The sequence below is a fragment of the Dendroctonus ponderosae genome, unplaced genomic scaffold (genome assembly GCF_020466585.1).
Source record: "Dendroctonus ponderosae isolate FM_Combo_2020 unplaced genomic scaffold, Dpon_F_20191213v2 Dpon_F_20191213_1, whole genome shotgun sequence".
NCBI lineage: Eukaryota > Metazoa > Arthropoda > Insecta > Coleoptera > Curculionidae > Dendroctonus > Dendroctonus ponderosae.
In genome coordinates this window covers 41302990-41324990 of record NW_026017110.1, presented here as the reverse complement: position 1 = coordinate 41324990, position 22001 = coordinate 41302990, and the positions used below count along the sequence as shown (strand labels likewise).

The 22001-nt window shown below is 35.0% G+C and overlaps 1 protein-coding gene across 5 annotated transcripts in view; it reads left to right on the top strand.

Annotated features, from left to right (window-relative positions):
* LOC109532970 overlaps positions 1-20394 on the top strand; it is a gene marked incomplete at its 5' end in the record, with an annotated part of 153518 nt that extends 133124 nt beyond the window's left edge. The window contains 6 exon segments of one of the 5 annotated variants that reach the window (XM_048660492.1): positions 245-387; positions 2031-3323; positions 3375-6059; positions 8304-8670; positions 12091-12346; positions 15849-20394. In XM_048660492.1, the coding sequence (XP_048516449.1) occupies positions 245-387; positions 2031-3323; positions 3375-6059; positions 8304-8670; positions 12091-12346; positions 15849-16014 (4910 nt within the window). In that variant the 3' untranslated portion in view covers positions 16015-20394. 5 annotated transcript variants of the gene reach the window in all.
* Between the last annotated feature and the right edge of the window lie 1607 nt (positions 20395-22001).

Genomic DNA, 22001 nt, shown 5'->3' with positions numbered 1-22001 from the left:
AGTGATTACATGTTTTTTTATTTAATTTATTATCTGAAGATTCATTTAAAATTGCAACATTTTACGATCTTATAATAGGCAAATCTTTATTCTATTTTAAAAATTGTTTAAAATATTATCATGTAAAATTTCAATTCATTATTAGTCTAAAAGCGGAATAATTCCATAGCTCTCATTGATATTAATAAATTGTAAATTTGAATTCAATTCCATGAATGCTAATAAATGTTTCTCTTTGTTGTAGATTATGGCCTTAAGAAAAAGAAGCGAAAAATGGGGGCCTCACTTCCTGGTGGAATCTCAGTATCGCAAATCTTGGCTCAACGTGAAAAGCTGGCGATGGAGCAACAAGCGTTTAATAAGGAGATTGTGGCAAATCCACAACAGGTGAGTATTTTTTATAGTTTTCAATATTCATAAACTCGATTTACATTTTACTCTTAACTGTAAAACATATGGAAAAGTAAATGTTTAGACTCAGTCTAAGTATTTCTCTCTGTCTCTAGTCTCACAGTAAATAAGTCTTAGATATTTTAAATGGTGCAAATTGTACTTTGTATAGATTTTTAGATAGATGTTTTAGTATTGATAAAAATTGCGCTATTTCTATAACAATATCTTTTTTCAATGAGAGTAGAAAAATAACAACCCGTTTTAGTTAAGATTTAGTATTATTCTCTTGACAGATCGTTAATAATTTGAGATCAGTTTGAGTTGAGATCGTTAATAATTTAGTCAATTCAAGCCTTTTTAAAACATTGAATTTTTATTTTATTCTTATTGAACACCCGATGTTATGTATATAAGAAGAATAATGTTGCCAAACTCAGCAATAACCGATACAGTTTGCCGTATAATATAATATGAAAGTTCTGTAAAATAATTGCATTGAATGCAATTCCGGATTGTGTCTGGTTTCTGAAAAGCAGACTCAATTTCACTTGATTTCTGGAAACTATAAAATGTTTAGATGTGCAACTATTTTTCAATTACATATTAAATAAAATATATATTCATACTGAGATTTTTATCTTGGGACTTTTCTTCTGCCCTCGCTAACTAATACGTAGGCTACACTAATAATAATAAATAATTAATATGGTGTGTTTTGTGTAAACGATATTTACTTTTTGTTAATTCAGTTTACTGTAAACTATAAAAATATAATTTTTCACGTTGAAACAGATGTTGTCGATGTTTCTGGGCTGAAACTAGAATTTGTATCTAGCTGCCAAAGTTGTGGAGTTTACTCTATTACAGCTTGGTCAATATATAACTGAATCATTAAAAACATGTTAAGCAACGGTACCAACACAATCGTGCAGAAAATTTATAATAACTGATTAAGTTCACTTCCATATGAACGGATTTGATAATTCTCAGTTCGTGGCAATTTAATGTGGCGTTTGGTATGGAGGTGTCATGAACCGAAGTTGAAAGTAGAAATACTGCAGGAACCTTTAGTGTTATTGTCAAGCTCTACCACAATGCAATCCTTTCGGGTTCATCAAATTCAACAACTTTCCCTGAAAAACATGTGGTTCCAGCAGGACAAAAACACACGAATCGCAGCTACAAACTATGCGGCTGTAAATTCGGCTCTCATTATTCCTCTCGAAACCTACCGACAAATGCAATTAAGTGGGTTTAGAAGTTCAGGTTAAAATTGTTAAAACTGTAAAAGCTATATTATTTCATTTCATTTTAAAACTATTTGATCAAATAATAAGTCAGTTACATCTGGGACACCCCATATTTGGGTATCAAAGTAATAGTTTCATTCAGCTCTAGTTTTTTCGTGTTATGGATATTTTTTGTTACTCGTGCGTATATGATTAAAAGCCTTGTAAAACTAGGGGCTATCAAAAAAGGCTACACGTTGTTTAATATCGCAGTGTGAATTCGATTAGGCAACTCAGCAGCATGTTTGATCAACTTGGCAGCTAAAGATTTACACATATGCCTATATCACTACCTATATATCTTCATTGTGAAAAAGAGTTAATCACAATATGTTTTGTTTTTTACAGGTATGGCCTTCCAACAACCCAACTAGTCACAGCAATTCACAAGGGTTTGTTGACAATCAACAGACTTCTTTGATGCGATGCCATGAATCGACAGGAGGTCGAATGATGACAATTTCTCCTGTAGTGATAGGAGATGATACGTCACCCGTTCCTGAACTGAACTCTCATAGTCCCAGCGTTCACATTCATTCGCAGCAAATACTAGGACCGAATGGACAAATTATCAATCTTCAGGAAATGCCTCAAGGTCACGGAGGTGTGGTGCACCAAGGACAAAACCATGTAATGCAGGGTCAAAACATTAACGTGATGCATTCCCATCATCAGCAGCAGCAGAACAGACTTTATTTGAATACTCAGCCATCAGAACCTAGTGGTCCAGGCCGGCCAAGCATGCATCTTGCACAGTCAAATATCGGCGTATCTCAGCAACTCAAGGGATCTGATGTTCAGAAAAAAATTCAGCAACAGTCTCAACTTTTTAACAACCAGCAAATGCAGCATTATGAAAACGTTGACCCCTGTAAAAGCATAAGATCGTTTGGATTTAATGGTTCTAGACCGCAGTCATTGCCACATCAAACCCATTTAGTTCAGAATAATCTAATGCAACAACAACAAATGCAACAAAAGTTTCAGTGGCAGCATAGAATGCACAACTTGAATCAACAGCAGTTAAATCAAATGCATATTCAACATCACCAACAACCAAACCTGCAAAATAATCAAAATGTGAATATTTATGAAAGAGTTCCACCACTTCATCAGCATACTCCCAACGCTATATGGCAAGATGAAATACGAAGAAAAAAAGTTAAGTTAGGAAAAGCCGTTAAGAACCGACAGTATCATATGGTGGATAATTGTCAAGTGCGAGGAAATTTGGGGCCATGCCCTAATATAGATGTTCGGCAGATTCCCAATGAAGGTGCAAGATCTATTATTACGAACCAATTACCGCAGCATAACCAAAACGCATCTAGTCCGTCTTTTTTGGAGGATCCCAGTGGATATTTAGCACAACAGACTGCTTTGCTAAATAATACCATTAGTAGGCAAACAGGTGCCAATAATCCCTCTTATGGATGTACAAGTTCAAATATCGCAATGCAGGGTACCGAGCATAGTATTATGACCATATCAAATTCTCCATGTAATGAAGTTTCTTTGCCTAGTAATATTAATGCGACACTAAAGCCACAAATGTCCAGAATAAATCAAAATTCTAATCTGATGAAGCAGCAGCAGCAGCAGCCAATTCAACAAAGCATTATGCATAAACCCCAATATAGTCATCATCAACAAAATGTTGCCGACAGTAGTGTCGTTCACGATCATCAGATGCATCACTACATTCAACAGTGTCAAGGGTGTGTTTCCGAGTCCAGTTCATTTTCTCAAAGTAGCCAAAGGCCCAAGCATAGCAGCAGATCGGATAGTGCGCCCAGCACTCCAAGTTCTTGTGGAACTTCAGACGATCCAGTAACGTCTTCAATGTACTCAGAAAAACAGCATAGTCAACCGTCTCCGGACACAAGACCTATACAAGGAGGAACTGTCAGTACCAGCAATGTATCACCCATGGACAGTATACATTCTGACCCACCAACACCAAACTCTCATACTCCTACTCCAACTCCGCCTCAAAAAATGTCGGACTTTGTACAAAACGGAAATGCTTCATCGGGCTTTAGTATACAGAATCATGAAGGACAAATAGTTCAAATTGTAACTCAATCCAGGGAAAATTACATTCAGCAATGCCAACAAGAACAGCAGAGTCAGGAACAACAGCAGTATATTCAACAGCAATTGCAGCAGCAAAATAAGAGCAGTTCAAAGTTTGATCCAACTTACATATATGCGCATTCTAGTCAAAACACCTCGAAGGCTCCTGATAAATCAGGATTTATTACCAGTGTGGTTACTACCATGGCAAGTGGACGAACTTCGGGCTGTAACACTATAACTTCCGTTCTAGCTGGTCGGACAAATACTGCCACTGTTTCCATCAACCAGTCCGGCTCTAACACTCCTCCTTCATCCTCTTCGGGAAATATTAACTCAACACAAGCCATGCATATTACAGTTTCCAAAAGTCCATTGGAAATGGTACAAAGTGTAGTTAGTAGTATTCAAATTCCACATTCTCAGCATCACAATATAACAGTATCCATGTCTCAAACTAGTCCTCAGATGTCGCCTCAGATAGTGAAACATTCACCTTCTGGGTTACCACCCGGTCATATTTTGGTTTCATCCAACGGCCAGCTAATAATGGCCAGTGCCGGAACAGGGCATGCGAACATGATGGCACCGCCTCCCCCACCAAAAGTTGTTACTAGTCAAAACGCCATGCCCCCAATATCTGTATCGCCTATGGTTACGAATGTTACTGGCGCTATGTCTCAAGTCATCCCTGCAGTGGCGCAGCAGGTTCTTGGACAACAGACGGTGTTAGTAAATACATTACCAACACCGTTTGTGATTCAACCTGGCATGACCATGACCATGGACGGCATGACAGTAGGTCAAAATATGCAAATTCCCCAAATTGTCACCGGTAATGTAATCCAACAACAAATTCAGCTGGACAATAATGACGCTAGAAGAGCCACATTACTTTCACCGGAATCGAAAAAGAAAGGTAAAAAGCGAAAACTGCCTTCACAGACTGTAGCGGGTATGTTGCATATTGCCGCACAGCAGAATTCAGGTATGGTAGTAAACCAGCAAGGCTTTCCATCACAAATTCAAATGACGCATAGTCCCCAAGGATTAACCACTACTCCGATGATGCAAGCGCTAACCATTGTTCCGAGTAAAAATGGCGGGCCTCCGCAGATTGTTATGAATGGACAAGCTGTGACCAATGCAAATCTGGGAACTCAGCAGATTATAGCAAACTCTCAGCCAACTCAACAAATTAATTTACTTCAACCAGTTAGTTTGATCAATGGCACCACAGGCGTGGTTCAGAATATTCCGGCTATTCAACAGTTTATCGTTCCTAATATCGGCGGAAGCATGGTAATGAATGCTGATGGAACAGCCACTATTCTTCAAGATACGTCTAACTTGGGTATGCAGTTGCACATTCAAAACGTCAATGGGCAAAACGTTCTTACACCTATTCAAAATAGCAATATGTTTAATGGTGGGCAGAGTATTCTTGCTACGGGTCCAGCGGGAATGGTCATTAGGGCACCTACTTCGCAAGGCAAAATAATACAGCCACAACACAGTCCAGGGGCTCCATTTTTGTCACCAAACGGCAGTCAGTTTGTGGTAAATGGTGCTCAGTTCAGTGGTCAACTAAGCCCATTAGTTGCCAGTGTGAGTCCTTCGCAGCAGGTGACTTTCAATACGTCTCCTCAACAGATGAGGTCAAATAATCAAATGCAGTCAAACCAGCAAGAGTTTATCCAAGTGAATGGTCAAATGGGTCAAACTCTGATGGTTCCATGTACACCTCAGCCACAGAATATCACATCGTCGCAATCAAATCAACAAAATACTACGTTTGTTCAGCAGAACACTACAATTGTTCAACAGCAAACTACGATGGTGGCCAACAACCAACAGCTACAAAGTTTCCAACCTAACAATCAACAGGCGCAGGCACAGCAAAACGTTACGCGATCAGCAGCACTTAACTTAGATCAGCAGAACTTTATGCTTAACACAGTGGATAAAAATCATGTTCAAGCATTGTTGGTTCAGCAGCAGCGGAACAATTCTCATGAGGGCAGTAACTATCGGCAATCCGTTTCCACACAGACGGCAGTAAATCAAAATTCTCAATCTGTGACTACTAACACGTTCTGCCAGACATCTGCTCTATCTGCGGGGAGTCCGCCCGATACTACAACATTGAGTCCCGCTGCATCTGGTGGTCAAAGTCCCCCAACTGCTGATACTACCACGCACACCGGCAGCACCGACGACGGTTTATCGCCAGCACCTTCAAATTGTTCAACTTCATATGGTGATATCAATATTCCTGGAAGGCCTGGCTCGAGAGCTATGGTAAGTAACAGTTTTTATTTTATTTAGTTAACATGTTGTTTTACTATTTACTCTACTGCTACACAACCATTTATAGCAAAAAACTCGCATATTCCACATTATAACAAATTTGTTTTCTTTTTTAAAATTATTATATTGTAGAGTATGGTTTTTTCGTATATTTGTAATTTTTATGTATATAAAGTGTGTTTTTTTTATACAGGTGTAGAATTTTAAATTGAAATAGATCTCATAAAATGTATGTTAAGGTCATGGTACTGGCTTTATTGAAAAGACAATTGTATGCCATTATAGCTTAAATATGATTTGGGCCCTTCGGGCGTTGTGGTTGGCTCGAATGAAGAGCAATCCACGAAAAAAGTCCAACTTTCGACCACTTTGATTCAACTAGACCATAAAAAGCACATCAAACAGTTATTTTTTCTGGTTTTAATAGCTTCAGGTCTCTTATCGAGACCTCGTTATATAGAAACACTCACTGTTTTTTGTGCTTTATGGACTGGAACAAGTTTAGGAGTTCGAAAGTTGGACTTCCAGATGTTCTTCATTCGAGTCAGCAGCAGCGCATTATACCCCAAATCATAGTTGAGCGATAATGGCATACAATAGAGTCTTTTCAATAAAGCCGGTACCATGACCTTAACATGATTTTACTGAGTTCGATTTCAGTTTAAAGTTCTATACCTCTAAAATAACGTCCTTTAGTATATAGCCCTATAATAGAAACTGTTCTATAATCAGAACATCATGGTTTTTGTAAGTTGAACTATTCAGGGCACGTTTGCATCACATTGAGTGGTTGTTTTGTGCGTTTTGTTCTGCAGATTGTATGTATGAACAAACAATCGAAAAATAATCGAGGACTTCTAAACGATGGTTATATTAACTCTTGAAGAAAATTCCGAATTTATTTACTAGCTGGAATCCACATGTTCATTCATGTCCAATCATTATGGGCTATTCAGTTAATGTTTCTACCATCCAATTGTATCATATCTACAACTTGATTGTAATGCAAAATGTGAAAGTTAGATATCAAAGCTCTGCGCACTGTTTGAGGAATGTATCACTGAAAACGAGGCGCCTGAGTGATCCACACCTTTGACGCAAGAATTCATGTTGCGTCGTTCTGATTGATGCTGGCTGGTCTTTGCACCAATCGGAGCGGAGGGGGCGTGTCTAAGTCAGATAGTTGAAACTGTCGTCGATTTACGCCACAACTGAAATTATCAAGTTAGATTGCAATGAATAAAGAAAATATTGGGTTATCTAACAAACCTCCGCACACACCGGCTATTTGGTTTTTTTGTTCGAAACCTGTGCCCGCTACAATTCGAACGGGATCCGGGGCAGGCAACAATAACTATGGAAGACTGCCTCAGTTTTAACGCAAAACGTGTAAAACCGTCAAGAGTGCAAAATTCTGGGTGTAGATTTGTGGATTACGTTTACAAATTCTTTTGATCTATATGACAGATCAGAGATTAACATATTTCTACAGAAAAGTTGTCCATGTTTTGTCTGCGGGTGTGTTCTATGATGGTTTGTAAATTGTTTCAATACATAGACATTTGTACACATCAAAAAACATTACTTAGCTGTTTTAAACCGTTTCACAGGGATTTCAAACTCATACTTTGAGTTTGCTCTGCTTTTAAAATATGTTCAATCATAAACTGTTATATAGTCAAATTAAGTTTTCTGTTGGAAACTCGACTCAACTTAACCCATATCTTATCTTTTTGCAACAATATTCGCCTCTAAGCCTCAGGTTTTTCTTATTGTGTCTTTATGCAACCTTAATTATATGTATAATATGTATTGTCGAAATTTGATTCAATTCAATGAAATGGGTGCGTTTTTTTAGAAAATGTGTCGTTCTCTACAACGAACTAAAAGCAGTATTTTCAATTCACCCTTCCAGATTTATAGAGAATGCCCCGCAGTCTCCTTCGGAGTAGGTTAGCGGTTTTGCAACCCGCTTTTTGGCTTTGATTTATATAAATAATTTCACCTTCAACTAGGGTTTTCAACCTTCTCACCCGAAATGACGGTCCGAAAAATCCCCTTTGATTTTTGCACATTATTTATATCAGAATATGCTTTCTTGTTTAATAATCAAATACAGTAGTTTTGAATATAACTAAGACGATGGACATTAGTTGGGTACTATGGAATATTTCTTTAACATTAAGTCTCAATACAAGCAAAAGTAGATGTAAATTAAAATTTGTATGTGTATAGGCAATGGTCCACTGCGTGTCAAGTAGCGAACCCGATTTACTGGAAGCTACCAATTCTCAGACTGAGCAGGATTGGAGAAAAATCAGCCAATCAACCAGTTCCATCAAAGAAGAATATATGGCGATGAAGCATGAGTTCTCAGATGTTAGTAGTGGACAAATGCATTACAACAACAAAAAGCAGCAAAGCACAGGCCAGATTGCTTACGAAGAGTCAAACATTGGAATTCACATCCTGGATCAAAAAATTAAGCAGAACGTCCTGACGGCCAAACATTATGGCAAATTGATTCATCAAAAGCGAAGCAATGATGTTATGCTCGTTATGGATTCTAGACACATGTCTATGTTTGGGGAAGAAGATGACGGTAAGTACATTTTATGATATTTGCTGGTGGTTAACTATATGAGGCTTCTGCTTTCTCTTCAACAATAACCCATGCTTATATATTAAGTCTGATATCAAAATTGCGATTTGGGTGTTAGAGCTTATGGGATAATCGTGAACACTTGCTTACCTTAAAGCATCATCTTGCATGCATGTTATAATATAACATGATTTTCTTCATACTAGTTCAGGTTCTCGAAAAAACATCATCAGCAATTGTGTAAAGTAAATGGGCTTATTTTTAAGATATACTTTTGCATTAACAATCACATGTAGCACTAATTGATTTTCTGACAAATATTTCAATGATCTCTAGGAGGAGCAAGTATTTAACTCACATGTACGGCGCCTTCGCCATATCTACTGTATGTAAAAAAACGTGGTCAGAAGTTTACTTTACACTGCTTATACTAGTGGAGGAATATATTGAATAGATCGAGATGTGTCCAGTTTTCTTTGAAACAACACAATGCAAAGTGCTCTATGAGCCTAAGAGTATATCAGTACCAAAGCTAAAGTTGAAACTGGTGTGTTTTATGGGGTTTTTAGGCTGCCGTGGATAATATTTTTTCAGTCGTTTTGCAACTACGAGTGACTTGCATCTTCAGAGGTGGCTGGTTGGCACGACTTACTGACGGCTAAGCGTTTGAACAAACTACAAATGAGGATGCAAGCCACTCGTGCTTGCGAAATGTGAGGAGCCAGAACGGCCCAAAAACCCGAATAAGTCAGGAAATTTCAAGGAATGGGAGGAGGCCGCTCTTATTTAATAAACCTAAATCTTTTTTGGAACATACTTGCATAAAATATGAATCAAAAGTGTATTCAGAAGAAATCTGGTTAGTGAAACTGAACAATGCGAAATCGATGGTCATGTAATATTTCCAAAATGAAATAGAATTGAAAAATTGTTTGAAAAATAATATTTTATTGTTAGGCGTCGTTCACCCCGAAAACCATTTTGCATAGATCAAAATATTTATAAATTGCGACATCACCGACCACATGCCCTTATTCTCTTCTTAAGTTGCGACATCAAAGATTATCTATATTTTATATTTATATAAAGTATTTTAAATGCATGCGAGTGAATTATTCAAAATCTCAGACTAGATTTGGAATACGGATGTTTACTGCAAGTTTATAATAGTAGATGAACATGTGTTTTATGGTTCCTTTATTATCTTATGCAAAGGTTTATCTCATTTAGTGAGTGGAAAGTGATCGAAGACTTCATTTTCACTAGAACCACCACTAATAGAAGATGTCAATAAAATATTATCTATAAGCTGCCCTTGTTAAAAATATCAAAAGTGTTTGTATTATAGCAAAAATTATCATTATATGAGTTTCAAAAGAATATTTTAAATATTAAACAGGGCAACGTACATTTATTGATTTTGCGGTAGAATTACGGAAATATGGTTAAATCAAACGGAAAACAAAAACGGTTTAACGTGATATTTTAATTGTATTATTGGTTCCATCGTTGAAGTTGAAAATATGTCCTTAGCTACGTAGAAAATATTAATTCTGGTACTAAAAAATCTGGTTAATTTTTATAGTCGGCCTTCTTGTATAACAGTTAGTAGCAAATTTTACGCCAGTATGCATAGTTAAGTTGCATCGATTCGACGTGATGTCGCCGATATGGATGAACACAGAAGTACTGTTGCCAGAGCTTAGGTAAAAAGTCGCATAGTCACAAACACAAAGTCGCTCAAATCGTTTAACGTTGACGAAGACTTGGCTGTCCTAGCTTTTATCGTCTATTTTGGCGCATATGGTAAATTCAATCTTTCAGACGCATTTTAACAAATTTGATTGCCTAATTAGGGGCTTGTCACTCACCTTGGCAGAACTTGCAGAAAAATATCCGTTAGCCGAGATAAAAAGATTATCATAATCGTTCGTTCGCCGATCTTATGTATGCTCAAATCGGTGTCGGCGAAATGTTGGGGATGGTATGACCCATCTCCCACAACACCGCCGAGTAAATACTTTTAGAAAGTTGGGTCACGTGTGTTTTAGTATAAGTATTTAAACATTCAAAGCTATTAAATATGGATCGAGATCTTGAAATGTTGTATACAGTACATCGAGATATTTCGGATGCAGAATTGGATATGACGTCGTTGGTTCGCTGCTGACTCGCTCATCGCTATACCAGTATATGTTATCGGCGAATCGCTGCGATCCACTATACGCGCGTTAGACTTGTTATTCTGCACATATTTCTACGAATTTAGTGATGCGAATTTAAAATATAATTTTTCTACTATTACTAACTTACGTGAATGTACAAAACATTGTTTCATATTTACTCAGCTACATACATGCACGTCGCTACTTCCATTGAGTTTACTGTATTAAATAAATTTTTCAAATATACTTCGTGGCATCCTAAAGCAACAATAACAAATAATAAAGCTTTATCTTCTAGTTAGATTACAGTAAAATTTAAGCACAAATTTTTGTGCTTACGAGACAGAGATGAAACAGTAGAGGATGACCAAGTCTTCCATCATGATTAATCTTGAGTTAAACCGTCACACCGTCTACTGCTTTGTGCCATTTGATATCCTAACAATCTACGTTTTATTTCAAATATTCGTCGAAATAACTTGTTTGAGATTTATTCATGCAATCTTAGAAACGTTTTGCACAAATGAAAGCCTGATAGGATTGTTGAACATTCGAAATGCAAGTATACTACAGGAACAGGTCTTATAACGAAGAAAGCATGATAATGTTCGCTGCTGAGCGAAAATGAATTTAATTTAAAACAGTATTCAAATTAGGTGCAGCGAAAGATAATACTGAATATACGATACATTCTCAAAAGGATGAATTTTGGGATATATTAGTTTTAGGTTATAGGATATAAATTGTAAACTCTGGAAGTTGATTTGTTACTGAACATTCTGGTTTGCTGAGCTTTGTATTTTAGTTTCGGCTTTGACGGAGCATTCATAGTTTGTATATTCCGATTATTTGAAGAAATATTGTTGTTTTGCCAAATTTATTTTTCATTATATTTGCTCCCTCAAAGCTTGAAATTATGAATGTTTGCTCCATTTTGTTATTTATGACAACTTCATAGCAAACTAATCTTCCTGTACATATTTATTACTGAATAAAAATGTAATTTTTAAGGAAAAATTCGGGCTAAAGGACATTGTACATACTACAAAATATCTCACTTTTCTTTGTGCACATTAAGGTGTGGTTAACTTTCCAGAAATATATTTCGGGTTCTTAACATGGTGTGCGCTTGTTTGGTTTTCCCTAATTCACCATTTTTTGTAAAAAAATGTCATCAAAATCTTCATTGACGCTTCTTGCTTTCTTTTTATGCAAATTTGTGACGACCCATCAAGCGAATTGTTTCTTACTTTAGAGACCCGCAAAGATGAGCCATTGGAACCCGAACACGATTTGAAGCCGAATCGCAATTTTAAGCTTGGAGATTTGGTATGGGGCCCGACTAAAGTTTCGTCTTCTTGGCCAGGAAAAATCGTAGAAATTATGAAGGATTTAGCTGTCGTCAAGTGGTTCGGTAGCGAGAAAAATCTTTCGAAAATTAAGATTGATGCGTTGCAAACATTATCTGAAGGGTTCGATTCTCATCATCAGGCCAGGAAGAAAGCCAGAACGTGAGTTTTTGGAATTTCAGCCACACCATCATGAAAATCATAATTGATATATGCTTATCAGTAACTGTATATACACATTAATAGTTTGCTATTGCGATTTAATTTGTTAGTGTTGGTTTCTACTATATTTTTATTAAGTTTCTTTCCCATAAGCACCATTGTGTGAACTAACTAGGTTATTATAATCTTCATCAAATCTATCACGTGACTGGTCGTCTCATTTTTAAGGGACATGACTGTAAAAGTTGGCTAAATGAAGTCTGGGTCCCATGCAATCGATTTCCGATGATACGACGACCCGACAGAGCTTCTATTGGTCGGGGTAAATGTACATCCGATGTCGATTTTTAGTTGTAGCAAGAATTCGATCACTATCGAAGCAGCTTTTTAAGTTTTGCTTGATATCGTTGGATAATGGAAATATTTATTTCATTGCTTAATCTAATTTTTTGGAGTACATTCAAGGAATATTCGATATTCGGTTTTTAAATAAAACCTTTTTCATACTTTTTTAATTCCTGTTTGGATTAATCCATAAGAATTATAACAGACGCACTTTTTAATCATATGTTATGGTAAAAGTTAAGTTTTCATTATTAAAATTTGATAGTCCATGACAACGACAAAACTCATTTCAGCATAATCAATATGTGAATAGTGAGTATGAGGTTAAAAAATCACACGATATCGAATGATATGTAAACATCTTTCAATTTGCCACAACGACGGACGGCTTAAGCCCGTGTCCCATGCATCCGTTTGTATGGTGATACGATTATACAAAAGTGTTTCTATTGGTTGGAAATCTGTCAGTTCGTACGACGACGGACGAATTGACCGATCGCCAACCAATAGAAACACTTTCGTATCATCGTACAAACGGATGCATGGGACACAGGCTTTAATCTGATCTAATTGTGAAAAGTGAAAAGTCGGATCGTCGGCTCATCGGAAATCAGATGCGTGGAACAAGCCTTTATAGTAGAACAATGCCTTAAGCCTTAAATTTATTCTTTTCATATTTTATTTCAATAAGTTAATTCTTTTCGACACGAAAGATGACCAAATTCAGTCCAGCCTTGCACGGCGGTCATTTATGTTCTATTGTAATAATAATAACGTCAGTGTATCTGTACTCTCTATTATTTTTACAAAACGAACATTTTAAGCTGGTGTGATAATTTGTTGCGGATCGGTCACACGGCCGTACATTCAAGCAGGCACAAAAATATAAATTAAATTAATGCACGGTTGAAAGCTATTGGAAATACATGATAATCGAAATGATCAAAACTTCAGTACGTCCTAGTATGCTGAAAGAGCTTTGAGACCCATTTTGGTATAAATTTTGATCTCAACCGGTTTGCTTTAGAATATTGTTCCTGCGTATAATAATGAATATTGTAACATGCCTCTATATTTTGTTGGCAGATCAATTTGATGATGTTAATTCATCACACTTTATATCAATTCTGGACATCTATTCAGAGAAATTTTTAATTTATAGTTTTTTAGTTAATGATCTGAATCTTTTGAGGACAAACGACGGAATTGTTTAGGAAAGTATTCGTTTAGATATCGATGCACTCTGTAGGTAATACATATCTAATCACGATATGAAATACACGAAACGAATTTCTTAGCCACGTTTAGTTATCCTATTCATTTAATTTAAATAGACAGAAAGATACTCATTTTCTATCGCATGATTACTTGTGAATTATTGAGTAACACTGTTGAGTTGCGGTGCCATCAAAGATGTTGTCTAATACCAAAATAAATAAGTTGATAAAATAAGACAGATTGGAAACGTGAAATAATATAACATCATAAAGTAGGGTTGTTACTTAGATTCCATCGTTATGTAACACGTCTTCTGGACTGTTTGGTGGCCTGTGTAACAAGTGTTTTTCAACGTATGACGCATGACATATTCAAAATGTGTAGCAAAAAATAATAATGAAGACATCAAATATATACACATAAGGTGGCTGCTTAATGTGTGTAACGTAATCTGCTCTTCAAATAGAGCAAAAAGTCTAATAAAATTAAGGCGGCTTTATAATACAGCTATAGCTATAGTAATAATATAATTAGCGTTAGTAAAGTTTTGGTTTCGATAATCCGCATAAAACAAACCACACAGTTAACATCACAGTTTTTAGCGAATAATTGGTGTTGGGTTATTGATAACATGGCTATTGTCATACCTATTTATTTTTGGCAAACATTTAACTGCTGCAGGTAAATTTTTAAAATTTCTGGAAGTTTTTTGTTGAAGTTGTAGAAAGTTGCTAGGCCTTGAAAAAACCTTACGGTGATATGCAAGTGTGCAAAAATTCAGCAATTTCATTAGTTGTACATATTGAACACGATCGAACGCCTTTTCGTAGCCAACAAAACAGGCAAATAGGTTTTTGCGCTAGGCTTGCACGATCGAAAGCGCGAATGAATTCAGTTACTTCATTAAAATACTGGTCTTACATAGGAACAAATTCCCAGCGAGTGTCATTCAAATCCATTTCACCATTTTCTCGATATTTCAAAAAAAAAAAGTTTTTTTTCAAGATTTTTGACCATTCATAACAGAGAAGCCGGATATCTTTTCTTGATAAAAGTTAGGTCAGATCATCTTCTTTTCATTCAAAGGATATCGAAGTACCCTTTTGATCATGTGCTTACGGGAATCCTGTATATTTATATAGCGTTCCATTTGATAATGCTCGGCCAATAAAACCACATCAAACTATGTTTATTTAATAGCTATAAGATTTTTTACTCTATTGCGACTAATGGTTGCGATACTAGGTAGTGATATAGGAGAACCCTGTATGATATAGGCTGGTCAATTTATCGTTTACCAACGATAACTTAAACTTAAACTAAACTTAACACTTAAAAGCATACATAATGCTCTTAAAAAAAAATTCCATTTTTTATTCGTAATAAGAACATTTCTAACCAGCAATTTTATAATACACTTAGTTTCGCTAAAGCGACATATATAGGCAATATATAGGAAGATTTAAAATTTGCGTCATTTTTCTGGGTTGGTGTTCTGGGGGTATTTGGGGAGTACAAACCACGTTTTTTTCAACGACATTACCTAGCTAGCTGCTGCTTCCAACAACTGCTAAATTAACCCAGTTAACAGATGAAAGTAATAAACGATCATTACACTACTTTAAAATATTGCATAATAGCAAAGCTAAAATTGCATATTTGAGAGCTAACATGTTTGAGAAATAAACTCAAAATGTACTTATTCTCTACATACTTTAACTACTACAACATTTGCCCCATACTCTGCAAACAAGTCGCAGTAATTACTTAAACGAAATTACACTAATATTGATTCACTGTGTACCGTAATATATGTAGAAGTTGTTATTAATTTAATTTGAACCGAAGTGCTTTCGCATTCATATAGTTAGAAATACTAAACTAGACTTCATTTTAAGGAAATATGAACAGTATTTTAACGACTGTTTTCTGTTTTCAGTAGTCGAAAACTGAACACTCAATTAGAACAAGCCATTCAGGAAGCCATGGCCGAATTAGATAAAAGCGAATCCAGCAATCCTGACCAAGAAGACTATGTTAAGGGTAAAGTTACTTCTTCTGATACCAAGAAGGTCTCGTCGAGATTGAGAAGTGGACAACGATAAAGAGTGAAGTTATATGTATCTCATCATATTATAGGACCAACATCGAAATATAACCCTGTGTAAACCTAGATAAATTTATATATCTACATAGACAGATTTAACGCTTTTAAATGTTTATAATAAGATATACAGTTAGCGAACCATAAAAGCTGCATTTTAACTTTCTAACTAACAACAACTGCCCTTGAAGCGCCTATCCCATAGCCATAGTTTGTTTTCGAAATTGTTTATGATTTTTATTACGGATAATTAATTTGAAGTTATCGGACTTACGGGTCTGGGTCTAATCATCTATCAGTCTATCTAATTATGAAAGTTGAAGAAAACTTTATTTTACATTTTCCCTAAGTGTTTACAGTTAAATGCCTTCGAAGTATCTGATAGGTTATTCGAAAGGGGTATAAATTAGATGTGATCACACTAGATTTTTAATGGTGTCTTGTATGTTTTCTTATTTTTTAATAGGCAGTTGTGTCTAACCTTTCAAACAACCAAATTGTTTGTAAATTATCAAATATTTTATTGGGTCTTTATTGGTTCGCTGTACTCAAGTAGGCTGATGTAATACTGGTATATTGATTCCTAGACAACAGAAATTTAAACACCTATATCGTAAAAAACTGAAATATTTTTAAAATGACTTTTTTTAACTTGAAAGTAGGTAATAATAATAATTAAACTTGCAGTTTGCAATATAACTGAGAACGTACATGGAATGAAAGATCAAAATTACGCATCATCTTTGCGGATATTGTGTGATTAATGCATAATTGATTTCCCTTAAGAGTGGTTACTACTTTTTGAAGTTACAATTATCCTGCGTAGTCTAATATTTTTTTACCCTTGTCAAAGAATTGGCTTGGCGCCGATTATTACATACATCGCAGTAGCTGTACCATTCTAGATTTATCTGGTTGAAGATTTGTAATATTGCTAAAAAGTAATAATCATATCTCAAAGGCTAGGGAAAACTGGGCCTTCAAAGATTTTGTATATAATATCTGATTAGTTGTAAATGTTTTTATATAGCATAAACTATAGATGTAAAGGAAGAATAGGTTATTTTGAAATTGAGCATTTAAACTTTTTTCTTGTCTGTTTTAAAAAACTGTTTGTTACATTGATCTATGAAAAGAACGTTAGTATGAGCAAAAAAATGTTAATTTGTTATTTTTATTACTCTTCTTGTACTCTCCTACCCGACAAATGTGTATTATCAATCATTAATTTCGTTTCGTAATATGTGCAATTATTTCATTAAAAATTCGTGATGGCAAATTTATCATACAAAAATATGACTGCCACATTTTTAAAATTACCTTACTAGCTGGCCATCAAATTTCAATTATTTACAATATTTATACACATAGAAAATATAATATTTATATACTTATATGCATACTTGTTTAGTTCCACGTAATTTTAAAGTTCTCGTAAATTATGACAAAGATAATTTCCCTTATGTATTGAAATATATGTGAAATTACTTATATATTTTTTTTTGGATTCTGAACCAACCATGGCAAAACCAGAATACATTAACCATCTTTTCGCGGTGGTTTTTTTGAAAGCAGTTTACTGGGAGAATACCTAGATCTCAATTTCGTTTTTGCTGAAATGAATTGAAACCATTTAACGGTTGCTGCCGTTCTTAAGATCATTTTAACAGTATTTCCTCAGACCTAGTAATGTATCATCTGGCATTCAGATAAACGTTTTCCATCAGATGCTTTTATCCACAAACTTTGGGGTAACAAATGTCTAAAATACAACCAATTCCATGGATTCCAGATAGATATACATAGATTTTGATTTAAATGCGTCTGTTTTATTCGGTTCCGTTGTTTAAGATTTTAAATACTAATCTGTAATATACAGTTTAAGTACACAAATACTTTTTGTAAATAGTGTAAAATCAATAGAAATTTCGTATTTTATTCAATTTTAGTTTTAATAAATTATTAGAATCTAATTAAAACAGCGAATTTTTAATAAACATATTATGTGAATAGGCTCTCAGCCTAAACTTCTAAAATGATTATTGAAATGGAACTTTTAGAAATTTTCACAGAATTTTGCCCGGGCGACTGGGTAATGAATTTTGGGACATCCGGCATAACTATAATGCATTAAATTTAAAATTCTTGTAGACGGAATCGAAGATTTTCAGCAGATAACGGGCGTGAGTTGTGGAACAAGATGCATGGCAAATATTTTTACAGCCTAGTACAGAGTAGAACTATAACACTTTCCCACGTCTATTGCAATTTTGACTCACGAATTTCAAACTAAATATATAATGACAATAAATTATTTCTCGACGGTAGGTATACTGTGATCTTTGCGCTTTTTCTATGTAAAGAAGTACCACAATGCACAACCTACTAACAGGTTAAATTCGATTTAAAATAGACGTTTTAAGTCGGAAATATTAAATAAAAAGATTTTTATTCATATAAATAAACATGGCTTTTTAATGTTCTGTAAAATGTAACACTGTGATTACGTGTTACTGTATCTGTGTGTAAACTTTTTAAAACTTATTCAATGTAATATATAGGCATTACATTTTCAAATAACTTTTAATCAAACATATTTTCATATAGAAATGAAATTTTGGAACATACTGACTTGTCATACTTAAAGAATTAGTGAACAGGTTCATATACAATAGAATTATCTCAAAATTAAATAATTATTTCCTTTAACTTAAGAAAGAGCTGACTTCCTTCAAGTTTACTTGTGAGTTAACAATAAGCTAATATTTTCGAAACGTTTGATTGAAACGAAATGATAAAAGTGCGAAATTACATTCGCAAATTCGAAGAAATATTACAATTTTAATAAAATGTAATGTAGGATTTGTAATTTCTTATATAAATAAACCATTAGCATATGGAAGTTCACAGCATCTAAAAATCCAAATCATTATTAGATCAAGAAACAAGTAAGCATTTTCTGATCATTTCATGTTAGCATTGTCGGACGCCAATAATATTTAATTTTGAATATTCTTCTCTTTGAGAATACCAGTTTGAAAACCCTTAACATTTGGTCTGATAAAATATATCTATTTGAAGCCATATTAACTTATTCCTGCACAACAAAATTGTTCTACAGGAAGTTGAATATGAAGTGAATTATTGTTTTTGCTCCTACACAACAATTCGAAATCAAATTGAAATTCAAAATGTCTAACTTAGTCGACTTAAGCAAATATCCTGTAAATCATATTTTTATAAAGTTGTATAATTTATTATTTATATATACGTAAAGTAATTTGCATAAACAGTAAGTAGGATGTATATTTTTTTGTATATTTTATTGTTTTTTGGCAGGTTGCACTCACACTTTTGCAGGTTAAACTCAAACAGTATAGTTTTGAACAACTTGTATCATTGAGAGATGGACTAGTATTATTAACTTAAATTACATTATTGTAAATGGCATTTTTTATTTAGTATATATATTTCGGGTTTATTTATACATGTTCTTCTAGATCTGCCTAAAAATAATAAGCCTTGTATATTGGTTGTTCGATTTATTCATTTTAGATATTAAGTATCACACGGCAGCATTAAGGCACGTCAAAAGGATTTTTTGTTTTCGATAGGCTTTATAACAATATGTGCTGATTTCTTTTACATATTTTTTTAAAGAAGAGGACATTCTTTAATGATCTTGGACATATCCAAGTGTTAATTATATGTAAGTTTTTAAGAATCGAAATAGTCGAGCTAACAACTTTTTAAACAATCCACTTACTTCTTTTACAGAAATAATATTATTTTTTATTGGAAATAGTTGGAAACGCTTCGTTTGTTAGAAATGTGTGCTAAACGCTCAATATAATATAACCTCTAATTATATTAACTTTTGTTGCCAGAATTAATGTTTATAGTTTTATAATTTATTATGTATATATTTTAATAGGTACCTGTTTTGTCCGTCGCAGTTACAAATCTATATTCAAGTGACATTTTTAGATGTTTGTATTAGTCCAATCTTTAGTAAACTTGTCAATACATTTGGATAAAGTGTTTGTACTTTGATGGAAAAGTACGGTTGAATGCACCTATGCAATAATTAGATTAAATAAGTTTACATTTAATTTTTCTATTGTAAAAGTACCTTCAATAAGTTTGCTTTTCGGATGGTTTCACATTGATATTTATGCAAAACGGCTTCTTGTCAGAGTTTAATAAGATTTTCAAACCCAGTGTTATAACGCCATTGGTTTCTTCAAACCTTCTCATATTAATTATGGTAGCTAAAATTATGTCTGTTTTATGTAAATATCTTGTAATAATATTTTACTGTTTGGCCTGCTATGTTGTGGTTAAACATTTCACAGCCCAATAAATACTGGACTAGATATTACTATGGAGTTTTATTAACACACGTTTATGTAAACAGGGGGTGCAAAATCTAGCTCGCCTCCTTGTGGTGCACCTGGGCAAAGTTACAGGGCTAGAATGATACGCAATCCAGATTATCAGGCGGTCTCCAGGATAGCAAAACATGCATACAGCATACAGCTCTTTTCAGAACCACCTGACAAGGACTCTTGGACTTTCTGTCAGAGTCTGCCACTTTAATATTGAGGGCATTAGCAGACCCAAAAGTAAATATCTATCTAAATTTCTTTTGGATCGTAACATTGATGTGGTTCTTCTACAGGATATACATACTGCTGACGAATCACAGCTCCAAAGAAGAGGTATCTAATATTTCTGGATATAAACTGGATGGAGCAACGTACCACGCCCACTACGGCATACCTACATATGCGCACGCCAACTTAGATAATAATCCGAAACGAACCGGGACTTGTGCTTCATGTCCACCGACCAAAACGGAAAACCTCTCCAAGTTAATCGTTGCCTCCTTGAAGACTCCCACAGGGCCAGCCCCGACCCGTACTGTTGGAAGTGGGAACACAAATCCCAGTCATCCGAGATGGAACTTCGCAGAAGCTTACTGGCAGGGATATTCAACTGCCCTTGATAAAAATGTAAGATTCGTTGCTCTCTTGCCAACCAACTATCACATATTCGCTGAAATGGTTATATCCACTGCCGAAAGGCACATTCCGCGCGGCGTAAGAAGGGAATACATTCCATGCTCGAGTGAAGCCAACCAACTCATCCACGAAGACTATGTAGAAAATGGTAGATCGGACATCGCGGATATCCTACTACAGAATCTTGACGAGGCACAAAAGGAAAAATGAAAACAAACCACTAGATATCTTGACTTTAAACATTCAAGCAGAAAGGCGTGAAACTTTTTAAATGCGTTTAAAAAGTTGGGAACTGCTGACCAAAAAGCCAATAGCGTAGTTAACTTGTTTAGAGCTAAAAAGGATAAAATGCATTCAACCATAGTCAAAAAATAATTTAAAGCTCTAAAGCGAACAACTACTATACATCAACTATCCGACACCGCTGACGAAGTGACAAAAGGTCTCCAACTCGTAAATAATGGCAAGTCACCTGGATTTGACAAAATACACCCAGAATTCCTACACACTTTGGAGTAAATACGACTATGCTAAATTATGCGCTGGCTAACAAAGCTCTTTACTAATGTCCAATTCGAGCAGTTGCCAATCGAATTCAAAGGAACAAAAATTATTGCCATTCTTAAACCGGGTAAACCTGCCGACCTATCCGAAAGCTATCGACGAATTTCCCTGGTGAGTGTACATCATAGAGAAAGTAAAATAATTTATTTTACTTTCTTTTACTTACTTACTTTTACTTACTTATTTTACTTACTCTATGGTGTACATATAAATAAACTCCTAGAGTGTCTAATTTCATCAAACAGCCTGCCTCGTCCACTGCTGAACATAGGCCTCTGCATAGAACAAGGCTTATATGGGTCTCTGTCATAGAGTAAGTAAAATAAGAGAGGTGGCAATCATATGGGGGTCCTTGTTACCGCGTTACGCAGGTAGCGCTGCAACTGGCTGACCGGCGACT